Source organism: Artibeus jamaicensis, unplaced genomic scaffold (genome assembly GCF_021234435.1).
Source record: "Artibeus jamaicensis isolate MK-2021 breed Jamaican fruit bat unplaced genomic scaffold, CSHL_Jam_final contig_685, whole genome shotgun sequence".
Taxonomy (NCBI): domain Eukaryota; kingdom Metazoa; phylum Chordata; class Mammalia; order Chiroptera; family Phyllostomidae; genus Artibeus; species Artibeus jamaicensis.
Window position 1 is genome coordinate 28,419,446 of NW_026521924.1, and position 18,618 is coordinate 28,438,063.

General features: G+C 52.2%; 1 protein-coding gene across 1 annotated transcript; it reads left to right on the forward strand.

Annotated features, from left to right (window-relative positions):
- The first annotated feature begins 11,821 nt into the window (after nt 1-11,821).
- SNAI1 (snail family transcriptional repressor 1) lies at nt 11,822-17,720 on the forward strand. The gene is made up of 3 exons (XM_037167187.2): nt 11,822-11,967; nt 12,664-13,191; nt 16,744-17,720. Exons 1-3 carry the CDS (start codon nt 11,886-11,888, stop codon nt 16,926-16,928), a joined length of 795 nt encoding a protein of 264 aa, XP_037023082.1. The 5' UTR covers nt 11,822-11,885; the 3' UTR covers nt 16,929-17,720.
- Nucleotides 17,721-18,618: the final 898 nt, after the last annotated feature.

Consider the following 18,618-nt stretch of genomic DNA (forward strand, 5'->3'; position numbering starts at 1 on the left):
GGTACTTTCTGCTGCCATGCTTCCTGCCTTGGAATTAAGGGCCCAGTGCAGTGGTAAGGAGAGCCTGAAGGGGGCAGTGTCTTCCCGAGGCCAGGGCTGGCCCCACTGCCCTCCCCACAGGCAGGCGAGTCCTCACACCTGAAGCAGAGAGGGCGCGACTCACTCTGGTGGCCTGACAGGATGGCTGCCACCAGGCGGACGCCTTACCTGCCCAGGCCCTAGACGTGATTCCAGGATGCTCCCCTGCCTTCGTTCTTCTAATCATGCCCTGGCCTTGCACACTGTCAGCTGGATGTCCCATGTGGGGCCTTGCTGGACATTACGCATACAGGATTAATGACAGTGATGCTGATTCTATTTTTAGAGAGATGGGAAGGGAGGGAGAGGAACATCAGTGTATAAGAGAAACATGCCCTGAGTGGGAATCCAACCAGCAACCTTTCAGTTCACAGCATGATGCTCAACCCTCAGCCACACCAGCCAGGGCAATGCTAATCTTTCTTACTCCTCATTCTGGCACAGTGCCTGCCCTCAAATAAGTTTGATTTAATCCTCCCTCCTTTAACTCCTGAAAGGTGGCCAAAGCCGGGCACTGAGGAGAAGTCTGTCTCCTTGCATCCTCTTCCCCAGCCCTGCAGGAGGGCACATGCATCACTCCCATTATACAGATGAGAGAGTGGTGGCTGGCCGGTGAGGAATCTGCGCGGGTGTTAGAAAGCAGAGCCGTCCTCCGAACTGATGGTCTCGGGCACACGGCACAGTCCCCACCCCCAGCATTCACACTGCTAGCGGTGTGCCCTTGGACAAGTTATTTGTATCTTTGTGCCTCGGTTTCCTCATCAGTGAAATGGAGTTAATAAAAGTGTCTTCCTCATAGGTTGTGGGAATCTAGTGAAATAATCTGCATAAAGCATTAGAACAGGGCCTGGCACAAAACACATGCTTAATCACTGTGAGCTACTGACGTCACCACTGTTTTTCTCATCCATTCCTGAGACCACCCAGTGGCCCAAGCAGCTAGCAGCTGTTCGATGACTCAACAAGGCTGTTAGATGGAGTGTTTCCCAAACGCTACCTGAAGACAGGAACTACCTGGGAGGCACTTGTTACAAAATACATCCTCAGGCCCCTCGGAAATTCTGGTTGGTAGTTGTGGGTGGGGCCTGGGAATCTGTATCTTCTAAAAGAGCCTGGGGTAAACGGCATCCTTAGGCTAGTTCAGGAAGGAATGTAAGGTGTGTTGCAATGAATCTGCTGTAGCTGGGGTAGGGCAGCAGCTTGGTTGTTTAGAATCAAGTGGACAAGCTCAGGCCCTAAAGGTTGCAAGACTTCAGTGATTGATGCCTTTTCTGAGTATAAAAACCATCTAGAAGCCCCGGCCAGTGTGGCTCAGTTGGAGCATTTTCCCAAAAGATCTCGAGTTCAATTCCTGGTCAGGGTACATGCCTAGGGTGTGGGTTCAGTCTCCAGTTGGGGTGTGTCCAAGAGGCAACCAGCCCATCGATGTTTCTTGCTAATGTCAATGTTTCTCCACCTCTCTCTCTCCCCCCCTTCCCCTCTATCTAAATAGAAATAAAATCTGAAAAGAGAAGAACAGGTAAGGCAGGAAAATATAAAGAAGAAACACTACCCCTGCTGGTCATCCCTAGACAACCACGTGACCACTTTGTCACATTGGGTCACCACATGTTTGGTTGAAACTTAAACTGACCAAATGATTGATTTCCTGCCTATAACCTGTGTTTTTCACTCTGCGATTTGTCCATCAACCTCTTTCAAGTCAATGTGGCGTTACTGTTAATGTCCGCATGATGCTCCAGGTGAGGGCGGGCCGTGCTTGATTTATCAGTGGGCACTTCGCTGTTCAAGTTTGACCGTTACAGTGCTAGAGCATCCTTACCAGTGAATCTTTGCCCACGTATCTGCATATTTTTGCAGAGCTGCTGGGTCAAATGGAGAGTTTGAGAGGGAGAAACAGACACAGTCAGACTGAGTCAGAGGACACAGGGAGAAAAAGAGGAGGGGAGAGAGCACCGGAGAGGGGGAGCCAGGAGAGACCAGGGTTGCTGCTCTTCGGAGTGACAGGCAGCTTGTCTGAGGCAGGGCCACAAACATCCAGGCGAAGATGTGACTAAGCGACCTCAGGCACACACCCTCCAGATACAATTGCAGACCAGGTCAGAGTCCTTTGTGTGTGTGGTGGCGGGGGGGGGGGGGGGGGGGCGGTTGTTCATGGAGCTGTCGTTCCTAAAAAGCAAAAGATGAGAAGCAACCTGGTTGGGAGATCGTGCTGGAATTGCTGGTAGGAACCAGTCCCCGAGGGGGCTGCTGGATTCAGAAATAAAAATACAGGAGCCCCAGCTAAACTTGAAATTCTGAGGAAGAATAAGTCTGTCCCATGCAGTCTGGTTATACTGAAAGCTTATTGTTGTTTATCTGAAATTCTGATTTGATTGGGCATCTGCATTTTATCTGACATGTATGTCTTAAATGTGTTCGCGTGTTAAATAAAAATACTAAAGAGACCACACATTTTTTAACTCCATTTGAACATTTTTGATCCTAAAACATGGGGCAGAGTTTCCCTGAAACTCTTAAGGGGCTTGGAGCTGTGTGGGTGCTGGAGCCTCTGTCTTCCTGAAGGACTCGTGTCCTGGAACATTCATCTGCCCCTGGGCTTGTTCCCCGTGGAGGTCACTGGTCGCTGCTGCCCCGAAGGCCATCTCACTGCTTCCTCCTCTCCCCGGGCCATCCTTGGCCTGGCCTGGGGTCAGTGTGGGGCTGACCTCCCTGACTCACCTGGGGCCCTCACCTGTGAGCTCCGTGGGAGTGGGGGCTGTCGGATCTAGCACAGTGGCCGGGCCTCTAGGCCAGTGAACTCCACCACTTATTCACCGTGACTTAGGCACACTAGTACCACAGCCCTCTGGGCCTCAGTTTTCTCGTCTGTACAGTGGGGCTGATAATCTCTCCTGCCACTCAGGGCTTTCTGTGGGGATCAAAGGGTCCAATGGGACCGAGGTGGGAAAGGGGGATGAGAGTAGCCTCTCTAGGGTGAGACAAGCCCTAGGAACGTCTGGGGAAGGGAAGGGAGTTTGGGGCAGAAGGAACAGCGAGGACAAAGGCAGAGAGGCCTGTGAGTCTGGATCTAAGCAGCAAGGACGAGAGTGGGGGCGACAAACCCCAGGATTTTATTTTGTGCTCGAAACAGCTAACTTTGACCTAAGGAAACAGTCGGCCGACACTTGACTTGTCTCCGACGCTCCGTGGGACTCAGATGTTTTGAGGCATCACAGGTGGGTGTGGGCCAGAGGAGGCCCTGGGGGCTTTTCCTGGAGACAAGTTCAGGCTCTGCCAGGAAGGCAGAGATAGCAGGGAGCTATCAGTCCCGTCTGGGGCGAGGCTGCCCAGACCCAGTTAGTGTGCAAGATAGTCCGAGAGATAGTGTGGGGGGTGCCTGGTGGCAGATGCCGGAAGACCCACTGGGGAAAAGGCCCTCCTCACCTCTGGGGGATCCCGAAGACCCGTCTCAGCCCAGGCGTGCCAGGGTGGCCCCCTAAGAGTGATGCCCCACCGACAGGCGCGGAGAGCTGGTTGTAGGCCCGCCCCCTTCAGCCCACACACATGTACCTGCAGGCCCTGGACCCTTCCTTTTAGCCAGAGTGGCCACCTTGTTCTGGTTGCCCAGGGTGGTCCCCAAACTCCCTCGGATCTGGGCAAACCAGGACAGTTAGACACCCGACTTATTAGCCCATTGGCCAGGTGCACAGACCGAGTCTCAGAGGCCATGGAAATCTGCCTCAGTGTTGCGGCGGGCTTTATTGTGAAAAAGAATTTCATCAGAAATGGTGACACAGGTATCTGAAATAAAAAATTCATACTCTTCAAAAGAGGTTTGGAGAAAAGGAAGTTTCCTTTCCACTTCTTTTTTTTTTTTTTTTAAGATTTTGTTTATTTATCTTCAGAGGGAAAGGGAAGGAGAGAGGGAGAGAAATATCAATGTATGGTTGCTTCTCGTGCATCCCCCTCTGGGAACTGGCCTGCAACCCAGGCATGTGCCCTGACTGGGAATCGAACTGTGATCCTTTGGTTGGCAGGCCCGCACTCAACCCACTGAGCCACACAGTCAGGGCTCCTTCCCACTTCTGTCTGCCACTTCCTCAGAAGGAACCACTTTCTTCAGTCTCCTCCAACAGACAGTCTGGGCCTACATGGTAGGTATTATCTTATTTATTTGCTTCTACACAAAAGGCAGCATGTTAGGTATTCTGCTCACTTGATTTATTTTTTTCCATTGAAAAGTCCATCGGCCGCATAGTCAACAATCGGAGTTAGAGGGGACTCACGAGAGGCAACCACACATTGATGTTTCTCTCCCACTCTTTCTCCTTCCCTTCCCCTCTCTCTAAAAGTAAATAAATAAAATATTTAAAAAAAAAGAAAAGTCCATCGGTTTGATCATCCATTCAGATCATTTTATTGAGCACCTACTATACACCAGGCCCTGTTCTGGGTGCCTAGGTGATAGCATTGAGCAAGACGGACAGTTCCTACCCAGGAGGGACTGTGTAGAGCAGAGAGTGGACATTTGGGTTTTCTGGGCCTCACTGGGTAATTACAGAAAACAAATTTCCACATTTTTCTTTATTGACAAAGTTCAAAATAAAATAGTATTTAAATATAAGTTTTTTTGTAATACAGATCTATGAATGAGAAATGGGATTCTCTTTTGAAGATTAACATTTTGCTGTAATTGGGTTTCCAAATTAGTGTGCCCTAACCTCAAATCGATTGCAAATGTTAATCTGGAAAAGCCATTCTTGGCTCAAGAGCCATACAAAACACCCTCAGGCAGACTTGTCCGTGGGGCCGGGGGCGTGTAGTTCGCGGAACTCTGCTCTAAAGGGCAATCAGCAAAGTAAGTAAAACGTACACTGTGTCAAACTGTGCTGCGTGCTGGGAGGAAAAATTAAACAGGGAGAAGGGGGGGGGAGTGAGCTGCGGAGCCAGCAGGGGCAAGAGCATTCAGAAAAGGAAACACAGATGCAAAGTCGCTGAGGCTGGAGCAGGTTGGGTGGGGTCCGCTGCGGCCGGAGCCTTGGGGGCTGGCTGAGCTCAGAGGGGCCACAAGGGGCCAGATCCTGCAGACGCCTTGTGGCCTCACTGAAGACTGGCTTTTCCTACGAGAGATGGGAACCACAGACAGGCTTCGACATTTTAACAGCTGCAAAATATCCCACGGATTGGACTATACACTTTTATTTTAAAAATCCTGTCTGATGGACAACTTTGCTACTCTATTAATGAGGTTAATACTTGCAAATAATAATTTTAAAAATGTAAGACATGGAAAAGGGCCTGTGGTACATCTCCCTCCCACCCCTGCCCTGTGGCCACCAGATCCCCTCCTCAGAGACAGCTAGTTTTAACGTCTCCCTCCTCCGGAGGTGGTATCTGTCTCTAAAGTATCTACATACTCCTCCCTCTTCCTTTGCAAACGATTGCATTGTACATGCCGTTTTGCATCTTGCTCTTTACCACTTAATGCCTTGACAAGATTCCACAGCCACTGCATATATAAAGCTTTCTCCTTTGGGACAGGTGGGCAATATGACTGCACCGTAGTGTATTAACTGGTCCCCATGTGGTTCTTCCCTCGAGGGCAAGGACCTGGTACATAGCAGGTGCTCAGCAAATACGAATGAAAGGGCTTGTACCTCTTTGTTGGAGCCCCCAGCTCTGGACCACACCCAACAGACTCAGACCCAGAAAGTTCCCCTGATAACATTTGTCTCCGGGGATGGGACGGTGACTGATTGCTTCCCAGGGGGCCTGTGGGGTCAGGCCCAAGGCTGAATCACTCTTTGTTCTCAGGCAAGTGTGAGACACTCAAAAGGTTTTTGTGTTTTAAATCAAGGATAAAGGTGGAGGTTGAACATTGATTGACTCATTCCTTGAACTTTCCTTGGGCAACGCATTCTCCCCAGTCGGGATTAACACTCTGGTTTGGATCCATTCACTTGCCGATTAATGATCTGATCACTGGGGCCAGTTAGCCTAACAGGCAAAGAGCTCTTAAGCAATTAAGAATTTCATCAACTCCGTGACCAATGGGTAGTTTAGAATGTAGAGAAACAGAAGTGGCTTTGGAGTACATTTGAAAACGAACAAACAATAAAACGAACTAACAAGAAACGCTCCACCCAACTCGAGTGAAGTGCAAATTGTAACTGGGAGACCTCACTTTCCCTCTCAGATAGGCAAAGATAAAATGGACAATACCTTACCCCCACCAGGTTTCTAGAAGGGTCCCCCACCTCCCTGCTGATGAAGTGTAATTTACCTTCACCTTTTGGAAGGGTATTTGGACAAATCTATCAGCATTTCATATAACGTACCTTTGAGCCAGAGTACAAAGATATATGGTATGTACAAGATATTTCATTGAAATTGTCACCTTGTTCGTAGCAGCAAAAAATTTCGATCTATCCTAAATGCCCTGGTTAGGTAAATTGTGTGGCTGTGGTGTAATCCGTACAATGAGAGTCTGCAGTCCTGCAAAAGATAGCTGCCTGTGTAATGATAGGCACGATTTCTCCAAACACTGAATATTGTTACTTGGGAGGAAAGAGCAAGGTGTAGGCTAGCCTGAAGGCTCCTGCTTGCGTTGCGTAGGGAAGGGATGTGCCTACTAAATCTGGGTACTATGTATCTCCTTGTTTCCATAAAGACCATCTCTGAAAGGTCATGCAACACAGGGGTAAAAGTAGTTGCCTTTGGGGAGGTACATAGAAATCTGGGATGGTGGGAGACTTTCTTTTTTGGTTGGTTGGTGGTAAATCTCATTTTTTAAAAAAGTTACTGTTTTCACTTTTGGGGAATGGACACCTGTGGAAGATGCAGGGCTGTAGTCAAATGTATCTTCCTCCCAGAGGCTCTTCCTGGTCATATTAGATATTCCCAAACTGCCCCCCAAGGCAGTTATACCAGTTCCTACCCCTGTTGGAGACTTGTGTGCCCGGCCCCGCGCGACGGGCCAAGATGGTCGCGAGGAGCGCCCCAGCCAGCAGAGGGCGCGGGAGAGGTAGGCCCGGGGCTTTCGGGTCTGCCCGGGCCCAGCGGCGGAACCTGCCCATTTCCGGGAGGATCTGATACCACCGTGCGGCCTCGCCTTCCCCTGCGGTCCTGGGGCCTCGCCCAAAGCCGCGTTCCACCCCCAATTCTCCATTGCCAACGTGAGGGAGGGAGGAGGTGGGGACTGGTCAGGAGAAGGGACAGCGGGGCCATTGAATCAGAAGGGAGAGGACGGCCCAGATCCAAGAAAGCCTCCCCCGCGCCTTACACCCCCTCCAGGGCGCAGGTGCCTAAGGAAAATGGAAAGGTGAGCCCTGCAATGGTGTTTCTGAGCACGAGGGGCCGCCGGGCTCGTCACCCATCCCGGCATCTCCGGGAAATGGGAGCCACCCACCCGTTACAGTGGAGGAAAGTAAGGCCGGAGAGGCTAGGTGACTGGCTCCGGGTGCCAGGAAGAGGTAGAGGCAGTGATCCAATTCACTAAGCACTGGATTGAGCCTCCGCTAAACTCTTTGAAGAAACTGGAGAGGGTAATGGGATTTTTAAAAGGGGTGTTGGGGGAGGCGGGGTTCTACTTTGGCTAGAATGGGTGATCATCAGAACAGGCTCTGTCGAGGAAGTGACTTAAATTTTGTATTTGGTTTTAATATATCATTTATACTAGAAGTATTAAATTGCCTATGTTCCGTTTAAAGGCTAATAATAAAGATCTTTTCGCGCTTAAGAAACAGAACATGACCAAAAATCCAGAAGCCCCTCCTCCCCCAACTAACCAATCTTTAGAGTTTTGTAGTAAACATTTCCTGACTTTTCTTTGTAGTTTTACTAGCTCCATATACATTCTCGTCCAATATAGGGTTTAGTTTGCCTGCCTTTGAACTTTATATCAATCCAGCTGACTGTATGCATTCATCTGTGACTCGACTATTTTGCTTAACATTATAGTTTTTTCTTTTAGCTTTATTGAGGAATAATTGACAAATAAAATTGTAATATTTAAAGTATACAATGTGATGTGGTTTTCCTTCTATTCCTTCATTCCTCTGTGCTTTATTTATTTATTTATTTAAAGATTTTATTTATTTTTAGACAGAGGGGAAGGAAGGAAGAAAGAGGAGAGAAACATCAATGTGTGGTTGCCTCTTGAGTGCCCCCCACCAGGGACCTGGCCTGCAACCCAGACATGTGCCCTGACTGGGAATTGAACTGGTGACCCTTTGGTTCTCAGGCCTGCACTCAATCCACTGAGCCACACAAGCCAGGGCTCTTTTTTCTTTTTTTAAATTTATTTTTCAATTATAGTCAACACATATATACAATATTATGTTAGTTTCAGATGCAAAACATAGTGGTTAGACATTTATATACTTTGCAAAGCGATCATCCCAGTAACATAACTATTATAATATTATTGATGATATTCCCTACATTGTACTATATTTTTTATCGACCATATTCCCTATGATGTAAATCCCCATGACTAATTTTACAACTAGCTATTTGTACTTCTTAATCCCCTTCACCTTTTTTTGCCCATCCCCCACCTCTTTCATCAGCAACCATCAATTCTTTGTCATCTGTGAGTTGCTGTTTTGTTCGTTTTTTAGATTTTGTAAGTGAAATCATATGGTATTTGCCTTTTTCAGTTTGACTTATTTCACTTAGCATAATACCCTCTAGGTCTGTCCATGATGCAAATGGCAAGATTTCATTCTTTCTTATGGCTGAGTAATATTCCATTGTATATACGTACCACCTCCTCTTTATCCATTTGCCTGTCCACGGACACCTGGGTTGCTTCTGTATCTTGGCTATTGTAAATAACGTTGCTTGGTTGGACAATGCTGCAGTGAACAGAAAGGGGTCATATATCTTTTCAAACTAGTATTTTCAGTTTCTTCAGAAAAATACAAGAAATGGAATTGCTGAGTCATGTGATGGTTCTATTTTTTAATATTTTAAAATTTCTTTGAGGAACCTCCCTACTGTTTTCCATAGTAGCTGCACCAATTTACAACCCCACCGGCCACAAACCAGGGGTCCCTTTCCTCCACATCCTCCCCAATACTTGTTTGTAAAATTATGCTTTTGAGATTTATCCCTGCTGCTACATGAGGTGGCAGGATTTATTTTTCTGATTTATTGATTTTAGAAAGTCAGAGAGAGAGTTACATCGACCCATTGGTCCAACTCTTCATGCATTCACCAGTCGACCCCAGTATGTGCCCTGACCAGGATTGGCATGTCAGGACAATGCTCTAACCAACTGAGCTGCCCAGCCGGGGCAGGTAGCTAGCTCATTGTTATTGCCATGCAGTATTCCATTGTGGATTGCTACAGTTGGATTGTATCACAATTTATCAACCCATTCTACTGTTGACATTCAGGTTACTTCCAGTTTTTTGCTATTAGGAACAAGGGTGCAAGGAATGGTCTCATCTCTTCTGGGTTGAGGGCTGGACATCAGTTCTCAACTTCCGCTGCTCATTAGAATCCCCTGGGGAGCTTTTAAAAACGCTAATACCAGAGGCCCCCTCCCTATCAGTTGGATCAAATCAGGATGTCTGTGAGGGTGGGGCCCAGGGATATAGTTGGCTTGGGAGAATTCTGGGAAGTCACCTGTCTAGCTCACGCCAGAGTTTTCCGAAGTGGCTGTGCCGTTGACGCTCCCCCCAGCATGCAACAAAGGTTCTGCTGTCTTCACATCCTCATCAACACTTGATATTGACCAAATTTGAACTTTCTGTTCTCTGATGGCTGTGAAATCGTCTCTCACTGTGGCTTTAATTTGCATTCCTCTCCTTACTAATGAGGCTGAGCAGTTGGTGACATTAATGCTGAAACAGAGCCTGCCAGAGCCAGCCAGGTGAAGGTCTGGGCGAAGAGAGATGCAGGGAGCAGGGAGCAGGGCAGGTGCCAAGGCCTTGTGCTGGCCTAGGGCTGGGATGTGAGGAACAGAAAGAAGTGGGTGGGGGAATCACTATGCATGGGGAGGGGAGGGGGAGGGGCTCCAGACAAGGTCAACAGAGGTGAGATCGGGGTGGAGGGCTGTGGTGAGGACTTGGGCTTCTGCTTGGCGTGAGACTGGAGCATGGGAGGGTCTGAGCAGAGGGACTTGGCCTTACTAGCCCTGGCTTGCACATGGAAGGAGAATTGTGATTGCAACTATGTAGACATAGGAGAGAAGCATGCTCTTTGTAATGCCTGTGTGTGGCCTGTCTCCCCCACCCTGCCCTGGACTCACCCACTAGAACCAGGGTAAGGATGCTTATTTTGTTCACAGCTGTTTTATCCCCAGCACCTATCGACCCAGACAATGGTCCCTGCCTTCATTCTAGGGGGTGAGTGAAGGTACTTACAGCTTTTCATGGTCCTTGATTCACAGGTGGAACCAAGTTAGCCCCCCCATCCTTACCCCAGGCCTGGCAAGGCCCCATCTGGAGTCTGTGGGCTCACAGAAGAGCTAGGGGTGAGGGTCCACTGTCCTTTCCCTGGGCCCACCCCCCATTGGATCAGTCAGTTCCAGCCCACACACACCCTCCCCCCAGTGTCCCCTCTGTGGAGCCTAGTGTTGGGTCCTTTAAGGAGCAGGATTGATGATCCCCAGACAGGTGAGAAGACAGACCCCTCTGGGCACCACACTTCCCTACTACTTTCTCCCACCTGCCCAGAGTGATCTTTCTCAATGAAACTCCAGCAGGTCCTCCACAGCTGAAAATCCTTCCTTGGCTCCCCAGTGTCCTTGGGGCAAAGTCCAAACTCCTCCATACCCTGGAGGCCCAGCAGATCTGACCCCTCCCGGCCTGCCTACCCCACCCCCACCCCTGGGAACCGCTCTCGATGGCTCTGCAGTGGTTACTGATTCTACCTGAGGCCTGTCCCCTCAGTATTTCTGCATTTCTTCTGAGAAGTTGCCCTGCCCCCCCCCCCCGTCAGGTGACCTGCCTCTTCTTGACTGTCACAGCGACCTGTGGCTTCCCCCTATCCCCCATCAAAGCGCACTTTCGTTTGCATTGTAATTATTTACTTCGTCTGTCTCCCCTACCGGACGGTGAGCTAGCTAGCCTTTGGTAGAGACCTCGAGTGTTTTGTTCAGGGCTGAGTCCACAGCTCCGAGACCAGTGCCTGGCCCAGGGTAGGCGTTCAGTAAACACTTGCTTAAGTGAAGGAACCAATACATTTTGCTAGCTTTGCAAGAAAGCTGTGGATTCTCACACTGGAGCAGCCACGTGGAGACGCTCATCTCCTCCCATCCTCCTCGGTAAAGTGTTTGTTCCTCCTCTATCCCACGCTCTTCGCGAAGCGCCAGCGGGCCGAGGAAATTTCCGCCCCCTCCCAAGCCTGAGGCGGAGGCGGTTTCGGAATGTCAGGTGCCCAGACTCTAGTGCGCCGGACACCAGGGGGCGCCAGAGGCGGGCGACCGCGCCGCGCTGAGCTGGCCGGTGCGTGGGGTCCCTAAGGGGGTCCCGCCTTGCCTGGGGTTCCCGACGTCCGGCACCCCGCCCCTCCCCAGCAGCTCGCCGCCGAGCGGTCAGCACAGCGCCCACAGCCGGACGTTGGAGCTGCCCCCGCCCGGCTCTCAGCGCCACGCGGCGCGAGCCCCGCCAGCCCCTCGCGCACCTGCTTGGGGCGTGTCCTCCGGGAAGACGCTCCTCGATTGGTGCAGAGGTGACAAAGGCCACGCCCCCTATGCCTGGTGTACTTAAGGAGTTGTAGGCTCAGCTCCGCTCAAATCGCTGCGGCTCGGCCTCGCCGGAGAGGGTCCTTGCGACGCCAGCACCGTTCCGCGACCCCGGCTTGCTTCGGCCACCATGCCGCGCTCTTTCCTGGTCAGGAAGTCTGCCTGCTCCCGCCGGAGGCCCAACTACAGCGAACTGCACGACTCTTCTCCAGGTGAGTGAACGTGGCCCCCGGAGAGGGGGTTTGGGGGAGACAGGCGAAGGGGATCCCAAATTTAGGGGAGCGGACATGGGGAGAAGGACAAGGGGCCAAAAGCGAGTCCAAGGCCTCGGCACCGGGAAATGGGAGGAGGGGTAGAGGAGCCCGCGGCAGGTGGATCGGGCGGTTGGGGGAGGGCTTTCAGAGGGCGACGGTCTTCGTTTGAGAGCAATTCTCAGCTGCCCAGAGGCGGGAGAACCCCGCGAGTGAGAAATAAGAGCGGGGCGCTTCTTTGGGAGAGACACCGCTTAGGCGCTAGGAAGAGTACGGAGTCCCGAGGATTTGGGGGTGGGGGTGGGAGAAGAGATGTGTATGAGGAGGGGCATGGGGCACAGGTGGTGCTGCAGACCCGGGGCGGTTGGGGGCTGGGGTCTTGCCTTAGGCTAGGGACTTGGGGAATTCCGAGGAGTGACCCCCTTGAGTTGGGGCTGGAAAGAGGGGATCCTTTCTGTGAGCTCTGGAGGCTGAAATGGAAGAACCAGGACCTGGGTGAGGAGGCGGCTCCGCCAGGGCAGGAACCTATCTGTCCCAGGCTTTGATTTATCTAATAAGTGTTGAGTGTCTGCCGCATTCGGCCCCCGGCCCCCACCAGGCTGGCGTTTGTTGACCGACTGATCTAACACCTGACCTTGCCTTCCTCTCTCTCCTCAGAGTTTACCTTCCAGCAGCCTTACGACCAGGCCCACCTGCTGGCGGCCATCCCGCCTCCTGAGGTCCTCAACCCCACGGCCTCGCTGCCCACACTCATCTGGGACTCTCTCCTGGCACCCCAGGCCCAGCCAATTAGCTGGGCCTCCCTTCTGCCCCAGGAGATCCCTAAGGCTGTAGAGCTGACCTCCCTGTCAGACGAGGACAGTGGAAAAGGCTCCCAGCCCCCCAGCCCACCCTCACCAGCGTCTTCCTCCTTCTCTTCCACCTCAGCCTCTTCCCTGGAGGCCGAAGGTTATGCTGCCTTCCCAGGCTTGGGCCCATTGCCCAAGCAGTTGTCTGGGCTCTCAGGGGCCAAGGATCCCCAGTCCCGAAAGGCCTTCAACTGCAAATATTGCAACAAGGAATACATCAGCCTGGGCGCCCTCAAGATGCACATCCGAAGCCACACGCTGCCCTGCGTCTGTGGCACCTGCGGAAAGGCCTTCTCCAGGCCTTGGCTGCTCCAAGGCCACGTCCGGACCCACACCGGTGAGTGTCGCCGCAGACTGGCTGCCCTCTCACGGTCCCCACTGCCTTCTTCACCAGCTCTTGTGAGACTGGCCTCACTGTCACTTTCAGATGTAGAAACTGAGTCTTCTGACTTGTAGCTCAGGAGCTCGGGGGCCTGGTTCTCTGAGATGTAAGTGCCTCTGCAGTCTCAGCTGCTTAGCCAAATGGGTCGGTGCTGGATATGGGGAAGGTGCAACCAACACCTTGCTGTTGGAGCCAGGTGTGAAGGGGCCCTCCCTGCCCCACACCCCCCAGCCTACCCCCACCTCAGCCAGGCAGGATGTTGTTAGAGGCCCCCCACCTAGCTCTGAATGCTGCTTAGAGAACTTCCTCAAACCTTGGGCTGATACTTCACTCTGAGCCTCAGTTTCCTCATCTGTAAATTGAGCATGAGATACCTTTGGCCAGGGGGTTTCTGTGTAGGTTAAAAAGTGCTGGGCCGGGCTTGGTGCATGATCAGCAGGCACAAAAATGGTCGTTGGTATTGGTTCTGCTTCCCTGCTGTGTGACCTTTAACAGGTGATTTAACTTCTCTGAACCTCAGGATCACGATTGAATAGTCATATAAGGTAGATTATGGTAGCGTTTTATAGGGGGGCTTAAGTTATTATCATGGTGGATCTCAGGTCTGCTCTCCCCACCCCCACACTTAAGTAGATAAACTCAATCCTATCATGCAGACCCGGGAAGACCTTACCTGGCAGAAAACAGACAATGCCTTGGTGTGTTAGAAACAGAATAGTAGGCCCTGGCTGGGTAGCTCAGTTTGTTGGAGCATCATCCAAAGCGTCAGGGTTGGTGTTTGGGGCTGCTTTTTTTTTTAATTTAAAAATCTTGATTACCTTTTTTTAGAGAAAGAGAGGAACCTTTATCTGTAGCTCCACTTACCTCTACATTCATTGGTGGACTTTTGCGTGTGCTCTGAGCCGGGGTCGAACCCACAACCTTGGGTGTGTCGGGACAATGCTCCAACCAACTGAACTACCCAGCCAGGGCTTGGGGCTGCTTTTTAGAGAGTGACTGTGGAGGGAGAAGGTTCAAGGGTCATATTATCAGCTTTAGGGTCAAGCTGTCCAGTTGGAGACTGAGTTCTGGCATTTCCTGGCCCAGGGGCTGACCTCTGAGCCACGAGGGTCGGGGGTGGTTTTTGTGAGTAATGCATTTTGCAGGCATTATTGGTCGCTAATACTCCTACAAAGTGCCCCGGCATCCTCCCCATCCTGCAGACTATTGCTACCCATTTCTCTTACTTGGTGCACAAATGGCACTGATTTTGACATATAAAAATCCAGCTGTCTGGCGTCTGTGCCGTCCTGGGTGCCTGCCCGGTTGATGGGGTTCCACTGGGGTGGAGTACCCCCTGCCCTCCTTCCCTCTCCTCTCATGGGACATTATTTTAATGTAAAGGCATGGCTCAGACACAAAAAGCTTGTTGAAATTCACCATTGCCATCCTCAGTGACACCCATTGTGTGCCTTAATGGCGGCCCCAGTGGGTGGGGGCTGGCTGGGTGGAGCAGGTGCATAGGGCAGTGGTGCCCAGCACCTGTTCGGGGCCGCAGCTGCTGGCCCAGAGCGTGTCAGGCCCCTTTAATCCCGGGAGTATCGCATGTACAGTGCCCCCCTTGGCAGCCTTTGTCCCTGCCGGCCTGGTGCCGATTTCACACTTGCCAGGAGCACCATAAAGGCGTCTGGGGGTGGGGGGTTCAGTGAGGGGTGGAGGTCTGTGCCTCCTGCTGGCGCACAGACCTCCACCCCATCGCATCCTACAAGGCCTCTCCCTGCCCCTGTTCAGGCTCGTGTCTAACACAGAGCATGCAGGTGGCGTTCAGTGAGTGCTGCTGCTGTGTGGGCCTCAGTGCCCAGAGCTCCCTTCACCTGTGTTAACGCAGGGACTCCACCAACCTCCAGCCTTCAGTGCAAAGTGCCATAATCCCCACCTTACAGATGAGGAAACTGAGGCACAGAGAAGTTACTTTCCTAAGTCACTGTCACCATGTATAATGCTGGAGCCCAGGGCTCCTTCCCCTCGCCAAGGTGATCAAAGAGCGCTGGCTGTCTGTGCCCCCAGGAGTACAGACCTCCATCCCATTCCCCAGCTCTGCTTACAGTGAGCTCTCTGTTCACAAGGCAGTGTGTGAATGAGGAAGAACTTCACTTGGACCTTGTAGAATGCAACCATCAAACACTTTGGGCCTGGTATGCAGAGGGTGTTCAATAACAACAAACCAGATCCCTTTCCCACCCCTCCAGCTAGGGAGCTCCCTGACTGCTTCAGGAGACTGAGCCTGTGAATGGGTGCACACAGCCTCAGGCATCCAACTGCGGAGTCTCTTTCCCAGTGCCCGGCACAGCGCCCCAGGCACCCAGCAGGCTCCTGGCGATTCATTCATTCCTGGCTGTCTGGAATTCCAGCAGAGGGATTTAACCAGAGGGCCAGGGTCCAGGGGCCTAGCAGCGGGAGGGTAGGAGAATGATGTTTTGGGGAAAGAGTATGCCATGTTATAAAAGAGTGCCTAGCACACGGTGGGAGCTTGATAAGTATTTGTTAAATGAATTACTATTCTGATTTTTTATTTGGGAAGTGCTACACCCCTGAGGAAAAAAAAGCAAAACATGTCATCAGTATTTTAGGGCTGGGAATCTATGTCCTCTTGGTTGGGGCAGGAATTATGAAAAGTTGGTGAACAGTGCAATCGTCTGATGGTAATTGATGGGTGGGGATTCTCTGAGGCCTTAAAAAACCTTATTCACTGTATAAGCACTTATTGAGCACTTACTGTGTATCCAGTCCTGGGTATAAGACTTCCAAAAAACAATCTTGGCCCATAACAAACAAACAAACAAAAAGGCCTGGGCCAAGCAGGTGGCATGAGAGTCACAGGTGGGGAGGGATGTAAACAAGTCCCGACAGAAAAGGTTTCTGAGGCCTCTGGGCTGGAGGCTTGGAATGGATTCAGGGGAGGCCATTGCACTCGAGGGACTCAGGCTGATGGAGACTTGAAATTACCCTGAGTGTGATGAGCTTCCATTCGGCTCAGAGCAGTGGCCCAGCTTGCTGGGGAGCCCGGGGAGGGCCTTCACGTCTCCTCTCGGGCCTTGTTCCCAGATGAAGCGAATTCAGGAGTGATGATAAGGAGCCCCCACCACAGCCTCCTTAACTGAGAGGTGGCCAGCGCAGGGGTAAAAATCAAGGTCTCTGGAGTCAGGCTGTTTGGATCCCCCTGGGCAGCCCCGCACTTGCTGCTTAATTTCTCTGGGCCTCAGTTCCACCACCTCTAAACTGAGGCGAGGCGGGGATTGAGGGAGAAGTGTGAAGCGCTTTGATTGGCCAGAGCTTCCAATTAAAAAGCAGGCCTTTGGACACTGGGCACGGCCTGGCTTTTCTGGGTCACAGGGCTCCTGGGTCACGGGGGTGAGGAGGGCTCTGAAGCCTGGGGGTGGAGGAGCAGGGATCTCAGTAAATGTCAGCTGTCGTCCCAAACTACTTAGCAGTCTCTTGACGGCCTCCTGCTTCCCTTCCTCTCCCCAGGGGAGAAGCCCTTCTCCTGCTCGCACTGCAGCCGCGCCTTCGCCGACCGCTCCAACCTGCGAGCCCACCTGCAGACCCACTCGGACGTCAAGAAGTACCAGTGCAAGACCTGTTCCCGCACCTTCTCCCGCATGTCCCTGCTCCACAAGCACCAAGAGTCTGGCTGCTCAGGGGGCCCCCGCTGACTCCCCAAGGCTCCCTCTGCCTCTCCAGACCCTCCCCATGCAGCGGCCTCCCCCCAGCTGTGGAAGGAAGGATCCCCGAATCCTTCTCACCACCATGGAATTCCCTTCCGAGCCTGACTGTTAGCTGCATTGGCCCCATGGACACTGAGGACCACTTTCCAGTTGTGTTTGCTCCGGGGCCTCATTTGGCTCTGTGGACCGCTGCTGGGAGGGCGGCCCCTCTGGCAGGCACTGCTCCCGCATTCTGGAGTGGGCCTTCCTGTGTGGGCTTGTGTATCCAAACTGTTTGGATATAGCTGCTTCAAGCTACAGGACAAAAGCCAACAGACAGACTGATAGGAGGCTCCCGCCCCACTCAGGGGACCTCCCTCCTCCCCACCCCAGAAACCCTCAGGCCACCTCTCCAGGAGGTGCGAGTAACTGCAATAATCCACCCCCAGGGGCACCCACGGGCCTGTGGGGGTGGTCAGTCTAGACCCCAGGGTGCCCTGGGGCCTGGGCAGCTATTTCAGCCTCCAGTTTGTCACGGTGGCACCTGTTTCTCGGGCAATTTAACAGCGTCTCAAAAGGGAACGTGAGTAATTGCCATCACTTGTCAGGGGCCCAAGTACAGGGTGCTTTGGCCCAACCAATGTGTCTCCCAGAACTATTTTCAGGGCCCTGACAGGTGGGCCCAGGAGGAAGATGTTTACATTTTTAAAGGTACACTGGTATTTATATTGCAAGCAACATTTTGTACTAAGGAAACATTTTGTATAGTTATATGTACAGTTTATTGATAATTCAATAAAGCGGTTAATTTATATATAAGAAAGGCTTGGTTTTCTAGGGGAATGGGGATTTCAAAGGGCCTTTGCGGGGGTGGGAGGGGGCAGGGCTTCTTGGAACTCAGATGTTCCCGACACAGCTTTAAATCATGTCCTCTCGAACATCACGTGACTTTGGACTCCTGGGTTTGCCAATCAGGGACCTTGTTTGTACAAATGGATTTTCCTCTAAGCCCCGTGTCCTGTGTGATGTGGAGGCTGGGAAACACCTGTAGCCGGCTGGACAGTGAGGGTGTGAGCGTGGGTTCCTGTGCTCTGTGCATGTGGCCTTTCTGCCATTGTCCCCTTTTGAGGGTGACCAGGCCCACAGGCCGAGAAGCCGGCTGCCTCGGTCTCATCAATCGGCCAGGCTGGGGGCTCTGCCCAGCACTGCAGGACTTGGGGAGAGGGGTCGGCCGCTTCTCCCAGCCAGCGTGGTGCAACGCCATGAACAAGAAGGGGGCAGAGGATGTCCTTCCTGTTTCCAAGGGCTCTGGGTCCCGCTCCAGCCTCCCTGTTGGACCCACACCTCCGTCTAGCTGCTGGGTACCAAATGGCCTTTGATGCAAGGAAATTGTCTGGCTGGAGCCAGGAGGGTGAGAAGCCAGGCCAAAGGGTAGGGGTCATTCAGCTTCCTGCTCCAGGACAGGACGGGGAAGACAGTCAGCTTGCGTCCTGAGCCAGGATAATTCACTCCTGGCTGGCGGGCTGGCGTGATGACCTCACCTCTGGGGCCCTCCTGGGGCCAGGAGAAAATGAGTGTCCTCTCTGAGCACAAAAGGTGCTGAAGGTGCCAGTTTCCTGCGGGGAGCCGAGCAGGCGTGCAGGCGTCCCAGAGCCCAGAGCCCGGAGTCAGGCTGGGGGTGGGGGGAGCTTCATGTTCC

Coding starts and splice junctions, on each gene's coding strand:
- SNAI1 (XM_037167187.2), top strand. CDS start 11,886: ATGCCGCGCTCTTTCCTGGTCAGGAAGTCTGCCTGCTCCCGCCGGAGG. Junction 11,968..12,663: donor ACTGCACGACTCTTCTCCAG/GTGAGTGAACGT, acceptor CTCTCTCCTCAG/AGTTTACCTTCCAGCAGCCT. Junction 13,192..16,743: donor CCACGTCCGGACCCACACCG/GTGAGTGTCGCC, acceptor TCCTCTCCCCAG/GGGAGAAGCCCTTCTCCTGC.